The sequence below is a fragment of the Staurois parvus genome, unplaced genomic scaffold, assembly GCF_062004578.1.
Source record: "Staurois parvus isolate SC_StPar_1 unplaced genomic scaffold, SC_StPar_1.0 ptg000187l, whole genome shotgun sequence".
NCBI lineage: Eukaryota > Metazoa > Chordata > Amphibia > Anura > Ranidae > Staurois > Staurois parvus.
In genome coordinates, this window is record NW_028317983.1 from 7,749,270 (window position 1) to 7,762,786 (window position 13,517).

The 13,517-nt window shown below is 42.1% G+C and overlaps 1 protein-coding gene across 1 annotated transcript in view; it reads right to left on the reverse strand.

Moving 5' to 3' along the window:
* Positions 1–237: 237 nt before the first annotated feature.
* The window catches only part of MRPL13 (mitochondrial ribosomal protein L13), a 110,953-nt gene continuing 97,673 nt past the window's right edge, over positions 238–13,517 (reverse strand). Inside the window, exon 7 of the mRNA XM_089677545.1 lies at positions 238–421. Within this exon, the coding sequence (XP_089533671.1) occupies positions 397–421 (25 nt within the window). The 3' untranslated portion in view covers positions 238–396. The remainder of the gene's footprint in view (positions 422–13,517) is intronic.

Here is a 13,517-nt window from a genome sequence, read left to right on the forward strand (position 1 = left end):
GATTCTGGTGCAATAGAAAGTAATAGGAACAGAGCCCCTATTGTGCACTTGAAGATGAATTTCTCCACACTGCCTAAAGCAACGGAATAAAAAATAAAATTGCTTTTACTGCCTGGTCAGAATATGTAAAAATATTACTGTGCATAGTCTGGGCAAAGGTTCCCTTTAAAGTGGAATTCCAGGGGTAGAACATCCTAATCATATGCGGTGATATGCCAGAATAACAAACAGGAAGAGAACAGTATCATAAACGTATTTATTGAAAAGAAAGACATATTAACATAAAAAAGAATATATTTGCATTCCTGGCCTCTGTGCCATACCAACTGACCTCAGCCATGGCATTTACAGAGAAATAAATCCAAGATGGTGGTGATGTTGGCGGTGATGTCCAAACTATTTTGGTAAGTATTCGGAACTCCTGCAAATACAGAAGAAAAGATAAAAGCGGTAAATATACAGTATAATTGAATAACAGCAGACAGGTAATAATGCAATAAAGAATAAAGTCCAGCATTCGTTTTAAAACCTTGTTTCAGAGTGTGGTCACTCCTCAGCCTGGAAAAACTTCTCATAATGCAACAATAGCTTTCTCTATCCTTCTCCATGTATGTTATTCAGCAGTTAAAGATAATATAGTGGAATGGTGGGCAGAGATATGGCTCCTGGAACAAGGAAGGCACAGCCATTGTAATGAACCATCTAGCTGCCCCTCTAGTGACCCACAGCACAGGTTCCCCCAGAGAGCGGAGTCTAAGTCCCGGTTCACTTGTTCACCAGGGCCCCTGATGGTGGGGATGGACTTGGAGTAAACCGAGACCAGGTCGCGGCTCCGGAGTACACCTACCTGTGGTAGAGGAGTCTGCCAGGGGCTCCTGCAGGAATAGAGTCTGATGTGAAGAAGTGGATATGCCCAGGCCAGGTGGATGGATAGATGGATGAGTGAGAGCGAGGTCAGACAAGTCGTGTCGGTAGCCTTGGGAGCGGTGCAGTACAAAGCAGCGGGCAAAGAATGGTCGGGTCACACGCCAGGTCAGCAACAGAAGGTCAGATCCATAAAGGGGCATCCAGCAGAGAGGTCAGGCAAGCCAAGGGTCAGGGCAGGAGAATACAGCAAGTCAGTCAATCCGGGTCAGCAGCAGGAATCAGACAACACAGGTACAGGATCAGGATACAGGAAAGACCATTCGGCAATTCCTGTCAGCGCAGGGCAGATTTAAATATCGCGCCCTGCGCTGTCATTGGTGCCAGGCGCGCACTCGTGGCTCCGAGTGCGCATGCATGGACTTCGTCTCAGCCGCAGCCGGCCAGGACCTAGTGCCTGTACTCTAGCGTGAACGGGCACATTGTGCCTGCGCCGAGCCGCGGATCGCGGTGGACCCTGACAGCCATACGTGCCCCAACAGTTTATGAAGCACTTTATAAAATAAAGGTAGACAGTACCAGTTTCAATACAAGTCTAGAAGGACCCTGCTCGTTACAGTATTTCATGTGTATTTAGCCAATTGCCTGGAGTTACGTTTTCATTTCAGAAGGGTAAGCAATTCCAGAATCGGTCATGGTATGCCAACGTCTACATACACACTTCTGCAAACACCTTTTGACATAATATGGTAAATGCTGTTAAAGTCAACTGATCAAGAACACCAGTTCTGCTACATTTCAGGAGGTATTTAAACTGGAGTGACAGCTCTCTGTCAACAGCAGCCAAAGCGTAACAATAACCACATGGAAAGGCTCTCCATTACCTTGTTGACATATCATATGAGATGGCTATAGACTGCTACTTCTCTGCAGGAAGCAGAACCAAGTACTTTACACTAATAATGCAAGACATTCTCCACGATTCTGTATAATGACTACCTGATGTCTGGGATATTATCTCCTCCCAGGCTCTTGCTATGGCTTCCTCTATATGCCTTATATGTGCCAGCCAGTTGGCCAACATGACCATCATTGTGGACTAAACCTACAGGTAAAATCCCATATGACCAGCTGCGATTTCTCCTGCGCTCTAGGGCCCAGACCGGTGGCAAATAGATGGAACCAACACCAGAGCAAGCGACCACCAGTATATTTCAAGGTTGTGCAGCTCCAAAACAGGGCTGGGGAAGCCCGATCGATACTGCAAAGTGAAACAAAAAACAAGAAGCGCACCAACCTTGCGCATTACCTCAGTAGCAGAATTTATTAATAAAAGATAGGTTCTCACAAACAGCAAATAAAATCAGGCATGTAGTCCTCAAAGGGACTTCAAAGATAAGAAGCCAGCGTGAATCCCATCATGGGGGTAGACACTCAGTATAGCTGACGCGTTTCCTCAGAACTGAGGAAGGAGGCATAGCCTTCGAAACGCGTCAGTTATACTTGTTTTTTGTTTCACTTTACAAAATCCCATATGAGTCAGTTCCAGAAGTGCATATAATTCAATGCAATAGAAAATGTATGTTACATAGTCTGAAAAAAGACAAAAGTCCATCCAGTTCAACCAAAAAAAAAAAAAAAAAAAAAAAGTTATCATATACCCACAGTTGATCCAGATGAAGGCAAAAACCCAGCAAAGCATGTATACTTTTGGCCTATTCCCCTTTCTTTACGGCCCAGTTTACACCTGTGCGTTTTATGTGCGTCTTAGGTACAGTACTTCAACAAAATGCATATAATGCATAGAATTCAATGTGATAGAAAATATAATATAATTCAATGTAATAGAAAATTTATGTAACTGAATACTTTTTGCCTATTCCCCTTTCTTTAACCTCCCTGGCGGTCTGATTATTTCAGATTTGTGGCGCTGAAAGCGGTACCATTATTTTGCATGGAAATCTGGCGTTTTATATTATAGGCCTGTAATTCTTAGGAATAACTCACTGAAATCTGTCCGAACAAGAGTCTAGTAAACATCCCGGGTAGGATAAGACTTGAAACACGAAATCATAAATTATAATTTAATAAATATTCATAAAGAATAATATAATAATAATAAATGTAATTCAATAATATAATTAAACCGAAAACACTGAAATTTGAAATATAGCGCCAAGTTCGCACATCGCTGAGCAAAGTCGCAAAATCGTTTTCAGGGGATGACGAATTTCCCCACGAATCATTATCACTCAATTCTGCAAGTGGTTCTGATTTACTCTCGCTGTTCTCTAGCCGGTCTAAAACCGATTTTGATTAAAGGGACGCTTTTTGGACGCCATGGACGTTTCTCAGTTTCCAGGCAGAATGAACAGTCAAAATGCAGGCAGGGCGCCGAACAAAGCACTCGGGACAAAATGTATGTGAAATGGTTTGATTCAGGAATGTTTTACTATGTGATTTTAGTGAATGTCACTTTTTGTCATTTTCAAATTTCCCGCCAGTTCCGTCCCCCATACGTCCTAACGCTCGCAGGGGACGGAACCCAGAAGACAGATGCCGGCATCCGCCGGATTACATTGCTGGGGACACTGCAGGAGGGACATCGTGGGAGCGCAGGACAAGGTAAGTGATCGAGGGATCACGGAGCAACGCCGCATGGTATTCCCGAGTGTAGCTCGGGGTTACCGCTTGTGGTACTGAAACTTTACCCCGAGCTACACTCAGGAATACCGCCAGGGAGGTTAAGGCCCAATTTGCACCTGTGCGTTTTATGTGTGTCTTAGGTACAGTACTTCAACAAAATGCATATAATGCATAGAATTCAATGTAATAGAAAATATAATATAATTCAACGTAATAGAAAATTTATGTAACTGAATACATTTTGCCTATTCCCCTTTCTTTAAGGCCCAGTTTGCACCTGTGCGTTTTATGTACGTCTTAGGTGCAGTACTTCAACAAAATGGTGACTGTCTGCACACAGGCACTGACTCCCTGTTGCATAAATGTGAAGTGAGTAAAATATGGCTTCAGCTCCTGTTCTCCAGCTGTAGAGAGCTCCTCAGAAGCATTTGCCCCTTTTCAGGGCTTAAAGGCTAAGTTCACTTTTTTGTTTCTTCTAAAATCCAGCTCCCCTATGCACCAATATACCATTTATGTACCTTAGCTGCCTAAATATACAAGCTCTCTTGTTCTGGAGAGCAAGGCCTTACCTTGGCCCTTGGTAAAATTCTTAGTAAGCTTTTTCAATTTCTGGAATGTAGACAGTGGACAGAGGAACCAGTAGGACCCTGGAAGCAGATTACCAGCTGATCTCATTAGCACACAATTCTTGCACTGACCCAATTAGTAAACACACTTCACCCATCAACTATTTTCTAACAACATCCCCGGGATCTCTCCCCATGTGCAGTGTCCCTTCATGCAGCCCATGGGACACCCCTGATCTAGTGCAAGGGCCAGCTTGATTGGATGTAGAGTGATTGGATAGATGCTGTGTCCTATTATATAGTTTTGGTAAATCTAAAGAAGATTGTACAATCAGATTGTATAGTGTATGGCCACATTTATACACCTAAAATTAACTAGTCGCGCTTTCAGTGTCATTAATTAAGGACACACCAAATACAGAAACAAGCACACATTTTGCTACGAGAAAAAAAAAGGGTGACAAATGCAGAAAAATGCGCAGTAAAAAATGTGAAACACACCACACCAAAATGTCCCATGAGCTACCCTGCCACGTGTAGCACAGCCCATTGAAATCAACGAGCTGCCCTATGTGTGTCATGCGGAAAACGAACCACAAAACATGTGCCCTCACTACCCTTGGTGTAAATGGGTTTCAGAAACACGCTGCAAATGTGCATCGTGTTTGTGTTGTCATTACACGTTAAAGGCACTCCAAGTGTGGCAAATGCACCAGAAACTGCGGTAATGCAGGTCCGTATGGGCCTACCTAGCTGGAAGGAGGGATGTAGGTCCGTATGGGCCTACCTAGCTGGAAGGAGGGATGTAGGTCCGCACGGGCCTACCTAGCTGGAAGGAGGGATGTAGGTCCGTACGGGCCTACCTAGCTGGAAGGAGGGATGTAGGTCCGCACAAGCCTACCTAACTGGAAGGAGTGATGTAGGTCCGTACGGGCCTACCTAGCTGGAAGGAGGGATGTAGGTCCGTTCGGACCTACCTAGCTGGAAGGAGGGATGTAGGTCCGTACGGACCTACCTAGCTGGAAGGAGGGATGTAGGTCCGTACTGACCTACCTAGCTGGAAGGAGGGATGTAGGTCCGTACGGATTTACCTAGCTGGAAGGAGGGATGTAGGTCCGTACGGGCCTACCTAGCTGGAAGGAGGGATGTAGGTCCGTACGGGCCTACCTAGCTGGAAGGAGGGATGTAGGTCCGTACGGGCCTACCTAGCTGGAAGGAGGGATGTAGGTCCGTACGGGCCTACCTAGCTGGAAGGAGGGATGTAGGTCTGCATGGGCCTACCTAACTGGAAGGAGGGATGTAGGTCCGCATGGGCCTACCTAACTGGAAGGAGGGATGTAGGTCTGCATGGGCCTACCTAGCTGGAAGGAGGGATGTAGGTCCGTACGGGCCTACCTAGCTGGAAGCAGTGCTATAGGCAGTGAAAAGGTTAAAAGATAGCAAAAAATAGTTTTTAGAATAGTACAACTAGTAAAAAAAATTTAATTTAATAACTTTCACACTTGTATCTCGGGATATTTTTTTAGCACACGGAAAATAAGAAAATCCCCTTAATATTTCTCTGGATTTCACTCACTAGAAGAACAATTGCAGCTACAATTACCAAGGAAAATGTGTTTTCTGCCAACGTAAACCCACAAGCTACTTAATACACTTCAGATTAAATCATGTTAATTATTTTTGGAATTTCGAAAACCTCTCTGGAGAACTGAGATATGAAAAAGCCGCATTTATTGCCGACAGTAAAGGGTTGGTGTTAGTGACAAAAAGATGATTGAACACGAAAATTGTCTGCTTCTGTCTTCCTTACCAGAACAGCGCTTGATGTTTATTACATATGAAGAGTTGTTTAAACTGCTTCTGGAAATGTAGGATTGCCACTGTGATAGAAAATGTTTGGTAGAAAAAAGTTCCTGAAGCAGTGTTCATCAAAATTTGTTTTTGCCCTCTTAGGTTTGCAAAAGACAGGGGTCTTTTTTTCTTTTTTTTTTTAGAAAAAAGGCCAGTTCATGGTCCTTCAGATGGTTTAGGGGCCAGACTATGGCCAGTGGTAGTAAAAAAAAATGCCCAGGTATCTGTGGGAGTAAAAAATGCCCGGGCATCTGTGGGAGTAAAAATTGCCCGGGCATCTGTGGGAGTAAAAATTGCCCGGGCATCTGTGGGAGTAGAAAATGCCCGGGCATCTGTGGGAGTAGAAAATGCCCGGGCATCTGTGGGAGTAAAAAATACCCCAGTACTGGAGGTCAATGTAAGGAAAAAGGCCCAGCTGGTGGTCAGTGAGAAGAGGAACATTGCACCATCAGTGAAATTTGCAAAGCTCCATAGATTTAGCTTTCAGTGGTAATTTCGGCTGTGTAGACTACCCGGTTCCTCTGCTGCGGGATGACATATGGTCAATCTATACAGGCAATGCATAATTTATTCTCTTTTGAAAAAGGGTGTTTAAGTGGGGACATGATCACTATGCAGGGGTGGGGACATTTTTTTAAAAACTTCTTGTCCAGGGACTAAATTGGGGTCCCAATCTACTTGTCCATCTTGACAAGCGAAACATTTTTTTAGCCAAAACCGTATTTAAACTGGAGGTGATTTTAGGAATGTCTGGGGCTTTTAAAAACGAAAAGGGGCTTTATGGCGACTTAAAAGTTTAATATTTTTAACATTGCACTGTTTATCTCCTCCTCCCCTCCCTGCCTGTCTCCAGCACCGCACACGGGGAGTAGCAGGGAGAGGAGAAACCTTGCAGTGTAATGAGCACCGATTGGCTGCTCGTCAGGAAAAGGGGCGTGTCTGGCTTATTCTTTATGCTTTTCGCTGCCAGAGTCATTTTTGCATTTTTTTCTCACGTTTAAAAAATCATTTTACGCCCGAAGATTACACAAAACCCCCAAACATGATATATTTTCTGAAAGACACCCTAGAGAATATAATAGTGGTAGTTCCAATTTTTTATGTCACATGATATTACTGCAAAATTTCAGTAAAAATACACTTAAGTTAATTTTGGGGCACAAAAAAGCAATAAATTACCCTATTTTTTGGTAAAATATAAAATATGAGGTTGCACTGAGTAAATAGATATCCAACATGTCAAACATTAAATTTGCGCGCCCTTGTAAAATGGCGATTAACTTCAGGACCCTATATATTCTATAGGCAACACTTTTAACCACTTCAAGTCTGGACACTTTCACTCCCTTCCTGTCCAGTCCAATTTTCAGTTTACAGCGCTATCACACTTTGAATGACAATTGCGCGGTCATGCAACACTGTACCCATATGAATTTTTTTGCATTTTTTTGAGACAGATAAAACTTTATTTTGGTGGTATTTATTCAGCACTGTGATGCTATATAAATGAAAAGTGTTTTTCTTATAAAATTTTGCAAATAAATAATCTTTCTTCAAAAATCTTGGTCAAAATTTATTCAGTTATCTTTTTAGTAAAACAAAATAACCCGCATTAGTTTATAACCAAAAATTATATTTAAAATTTTTTTTTTAATTTTTTTTTTTTTTACATACTGCCACCCTAGCAGTACAGTCTCACCATAGTGACACTGTACTACTTGTGGGGCGTGATGAAGATTTTTTTTTTTTTAACACTGATTGCTTTTACACCCATACAGGCTGTAAAAGCAATAATTTCTCCTCCTCTCTTGGCTGCATTCTTGCAGCAATTGAGAAATACTGTGTGAACTGTGAGTGGTCACAGCTTGTCACATGGTACAAGGCTGTTGTGAATAGCCTTGTACCATGGGACCTCTGTGATCATTCAGATTTCACACGTAGTAAGCAATGATGTCAGAAGTGATCACATGGCCAATCAGTGATCACATGATCGGGACCTCACACAGAGGTCCTGTACAGCGATCAGTGTTCCGCTGTGTCCACCGGATTGCGCTGCCGCGCGCTCCTAGGGAGCGCGCAAAAGCAGGGAAGCGGGAGGACGTTTAAAAATGGCCACCCGCCCCTGCACTGCTCCCACCTGACAGTTTATGTACATGGGCCGGACGGGAAGTGGTTAAAGCCCCTTCTAGGTCATCAGTATAGTGGTACAGAGGGGGTCTGCTGCTAGAATTATTGCTCTCATTCTGGCGTCCCGGCGTATGCTTTTACATTTGTATGTGCATATATGTTTAGATGGGGGACCTCAAATTTTTTTTTTTGAGGGGATATTATTTGCTTGTCTATAACTTTAATTTTTTTACAATTAAAAAATGTTTTTACTTAAAGTCCCCTATGTGATGATTTTTGGTAACAGGTTCTCTTTATTGAGACATCCAAGTTCTAAAAGATTCTGGATGTCTCCTCTGTGCTCCACTGAATGTAATGCAGTACACATCACACTGCATTACATTCTTTCCCAGCCTCAATGACCAGAAATCTGTCAACAGGGACCCGAGGAGGGGAGCGGACGTGTCTGCTCTCCTCCCTCCCTCCCCTCTAGCCAACGGCGCAAGCTGAACCGGTCCCGGGCCCGCAGATGGGCAAGCGGAGCCTGAGAGACATAGTGGGTGGGAGCAAAGGCTGGCACTTTGGGCTGTGTGAAATAATTGGGCAGCAGTGCGGTTGCTGAATGCTTTCACCTGGCAGGGCTAAAGGTTACAAAAAAACAAAAAAACAAACACCTGCCTGAAAGTATATATAAATTCAACATCCCTGACTATGTATACATAAATAGTCCATATAATGACCCAGTATAAAGTTATTCACTTTAACATCACTGCAACGGCCAAAAGAGGTAAAGAGGTACTCTTTGCATCTGAAAGAATGCACGTTAAGGCTTCTTCACAGTAAGAGCTGTGAAAACAAGGGACAAACTCCCTGAGGAATTAGTTCTAGCCAGCTCAACTGATTGTTTTAAAAAAAGGTGGATGCTTTCCCAAATGCACAGAATATAATTTTATTTTTCCCGTTGGAGCAAAATGTACCATGCTTTCAAGAATTTTTTTTAATATTGGAATAACTGTGGGTATATAGTTCTGTATATGCAGGTTTTCCATTTCTTTGTTTATGAATTTTTTTCTATTAGTTGAGTTCAATGGACTTGTTTTCAACCTTTGTAACTAGGAGGAAGGAGGTCATGCCACCAACATCCAAAGACAGCTGTCTATATCAATAACCTAGAATTCAGGTCCTTTGGCAATAAAAACGACTGACTTCAGCATAGAAAATTAGGCTGTACCCCACAAAATTCCTAACAAGTGGTTTTGAGCAATAGAAAGCATTCAACTAACTTTTAAATTATACTTGTCTGAGACTAGCAGCATTTTTCTATAGACAGAGGGATGAAGCAGAAAGCAGGTCTGGATTATCACTGGGAGGGACAGTAGTGATTGGGAAGATTAAAATTCATTATTCTTGCTCAAAGATTTTTTTTTTTTGCTGAAAGCAGTACTTCCAGGTGCCTGCATGTAAGAGCCAAATCTTAATGTGAGTTGCCCAAACTCAAGGTGCTCCGGTATGCAATTATTACAGGTATCCTGGTTAAGAAACTGGTTTTGCTTTTTTACTAGCAACCCATCACAGAAGTGGGCCACCAGCAAAGAACAGGAGGTGGAAGGGGACAGGGCCAGATTCTCAAACAGGAAAACGGTTTGAAAATCACATGCCAGAGCAACCTTGGATTTAGGGAGCCTGGGGCACTCCATGAGAAACAGAGCAGGTGCAGGATGGGGCAGACTGCAGCTTGACCTTCTAGGCCGAAGTTAGTATTCATTTGTGGAGGGGCCTTATGTACAAAATCCATATTGTTGCTGGCAGGTCTTTATTTTCTGGATGTATCTGAGAAATCCATACCAAGTGTTCTGAGCCCTTCTTTCTGTAGTTCTCAGAGAAGGACTGTACGGCACATAAATTTGTTCTATAAAAACCATTCAGAAACAGGGATTTTACAAAGTGCTATTTAAACAGCTATAGCTCTTTTCGAAGTATAATGCTCATTTCTGTGACGGAACCAAACATCTTGTAGGGTCACTAAAGCCATCATGCACATTAGATGGCATCTGGACTTTCAAAGTCTGCGTAAACGATTGTTACGGCGAACAAGTTCATCACACTTGGATCATCAAAGAACATGTGTTATAGTCTATAATGGGAAGGACAGACAAGCACCTTTGGAAATAAATGTGTAAAATAAACCCGCACCTAAAATCAGTCAACTAATTAATTAATGCTGATGTTCATAGATGAAAACCATCAAAACATAAAAATACCACAGCGCAAAAATGTAAACAAATAATAAAATACCATCAGTGATAAAAATTTATATATATATATATATATATATATATATATATATATATATATATATATATATATATATATATAAAATTATATATATATATAATTAATAAAGTCCACTGTCCCAAATAATGGTCCACACTGACCAAATTTAATGGACTCCTAGCTTAAATGGCATACGAGTCAAACAAGCTTTTAGGTGAGATGTGTTCTCCAGAATGAATCCCAATCAAGGCAAAAACTCTTGCTTGACAATCTCCAATGACCACCAGATGGTCTGTGAACGGTCTCCAAAGAGTCATCTGATAAACTCTCCATATATTTAGACTCCTCAGCAGCTATGAAACTACAAAGAACATGTCTCAGCCTCCTCTCTCCCAGTTAGCAATCATCCCAAAGCGGACCATTCCTCTCTTTCGGCCTCCTATAGGTAACAAAGAAAAAGATGGGAGCCTCTAGTTTTGACTCTTAAGTCATTTAAGCTAGGAGTCCATTAAATTTGGTGAGTGCAGACCATACCGGAAGGTCATCACGGATGGTGTGGGCACGTTGAATTTCCTTTGACACTGTTTCTTTGATTGGAGCACTTTTTTCACCGTTTATTTGGGACAGTGGACTTTATTAATCTTATACACACACACACATTATATATATATATATATATATATATATATATATATATATATATATATATATATATATAAAAAATCACTGATGGTATTTTATTATTTGCTTTAATTTTTGCGCTGTGGTATTCTTTTTACCTTTGGAAATAATCAACTGGGCAAAAAATCCACACTACCAATTATTTGTTATCCTAAGAATGATCATCTAGGGCAGTGGTTCTCAACCTGGGGGTCGAACGACCCTTTCACAGGGGTCCCCTAAGAGCATCAGAAAACACATATTTCCGATGTGTAAAGAGCAGCTACAGTGTAGAAAGCAGCTGCTGTGTTGAAAGCAGCTACTCTGTTAAAAGCAGCTACTGTGTTGAAAGCAGCAGTATTGGAGGTAAAAGGACACTTATGAATTATGATTACTGGGTAAATAATTTTATGGTTGGGGGTCACCACAACATGAGGAACTGTATTAAAGGGTCACGGCATTAGGAAGGTTGAGAACCACTGATCTAGGGAATAGGCTAGATTTAGCATTGGTCCTCTCAAGTCCTTAGGTTTCAGCTCTGAATCCCTTAATGAAGGACAAGGCATTCCATCATCACATTCACTGAGCTGCTGAAAAGCCTACAGCAGGAAAAAAATACAAAAAACAAAGAAGGAATACAAAGGCACCAAAAAGAAACAAAACACTAATCAAATAATCAACTTCATCAATGGAGATGACATTGTGACCACCTAACCACTTGTACTCAAAGTAAACACACCTGATATGAAGACAAACGCGCAGTGCTGCCCAGTAGAGCCAGCTTCCTCCTAAGTACTTTTACTCCTGAAGAGTCCTGCTTTGCAGGATGAGGAAGGCTGCTGACAGATCCATATTCTATACAAAGACCAGTCACAATGGTTACGCGTCTAATGCTGCATATATCCCACAAGGTGCTCAAGGTCATTCCTGGTTGGTGGGCTCCATGACTGCAATGCACACACACATTATTTACATCAGACTGACAAACTAATCCCAGAGATGGAACTTTAGACTTAGAGGGTTCACAGAGGTTGGCCAATAGCAAAGAACAGGAGGTGGAAGAGGACAGGGCCAGATTCTCAAACAGGAAAACAGTTTGAAAATGACATGCTAGAGTAAGATCTATATACAGAGATGTTGGATTTCTATTGCCCGACGCCTGGGACATGTAGACATGTAGACATGGCGCCAGGCAGGTAGTTTTTTTTCTACCTTTAGCCCTGCTGCGGGCAAGCAGCAGGGCTCCCGTCAGGTGGAAGCAATTGGTTCTGCTTGCCCATATGCGGGCCCGGCTCGCCGTCGGCTAGAGGGAAGGGAGAAGAGCGGACAAGTCCGCTCCCCTTCTTGTGCTGACCCGGAGGGGACGTTATGATGTCCCTTCCTGGTCCCTGTTGAGAGATTGTAATGCAATCCCCGGGAAAGAATATTATGTGGTGCGATGTGCACCACATTACATTCAGTGGAGCAGAGGGGAGACATCCAGGGTCTTTTAGACCTTGTATGTCTCAAAGAGAACCTGTCACCAACAATCATCACATAGGGGACTTTGTCCCTTATGTGTTGAAAAAAAAAAAAAAAAAAAGGTTTTTTTAATTGTAAAAAATGAAAGTTACACCCAAGCACATACCATCCCCCACAAAAAAAAAAAAATAGAGACCCCCATATATACGCACGTACAAACGTAAAAGCACACGCTGGGGCGCCTACACATGAAACCATTGATTGCGATACACATGTCACATATCTCCGCGCACGCTAGAATGAGAGCAATAATTCTAGCAGCAGACCTCCCCCATAATGCTAAACTGGTGACTATAGGGAGCTTTAAAAGTGTCTACCTATAGAAAATATAGAGTACTGAAGTTCGTCGCCATTTCACGAGCCGCACAAATTTAAGGTTTGACAAGTTGGATATCTATTTACTCGCTGAAACCTTATCTTTTATATTATAAAATAGGGTGATTTATTGCTTTTTTGTGCCCTAAAATTTTAATTTTGCAGTAATATCATGCGACATAAAAAATTGGAATTACCACTATTTTACTCCCTAGGGTCTCTGATTTCAGAAAATATGTCATGTTTGGGGGTTTTATGTAATCTTCAGGCCTAAAATGATTTTTTAAACGTGTGCAAAAAATGCAAAAACGGCTCTGGCATCGAAAGGGATAAAGGATAAGTTCTGACCCACCCTTTCCTGACGAGCAGCCAATCATTGTTCATTACACTGCAAGGTCTCTTTCCTCCCTGCTACTCCCCAGGTGTGGTGCTGGAGACAGGCAGGGAGGGGAGGAGGAGATAAACAGCGCATTGCTAAAAGTATTACACATTTAAGTCGCCATAAAGCCCCTTTTGTTTTTAAAAGCCCCAGACATTCCTAGAATCATTTCCGATTTAAATACGGTTTTGTTTTAATTTTTTTATCAGGACAAGTAGATTTTCATGAGGGGCGAGAAGATTGGCACACCGATTTAGTCCCTGGACAAGTACTTTTTTCAAAAATTTCCACACCCCTGATACATACAGGTATTTTAACAAACTTTGTTGCAGATT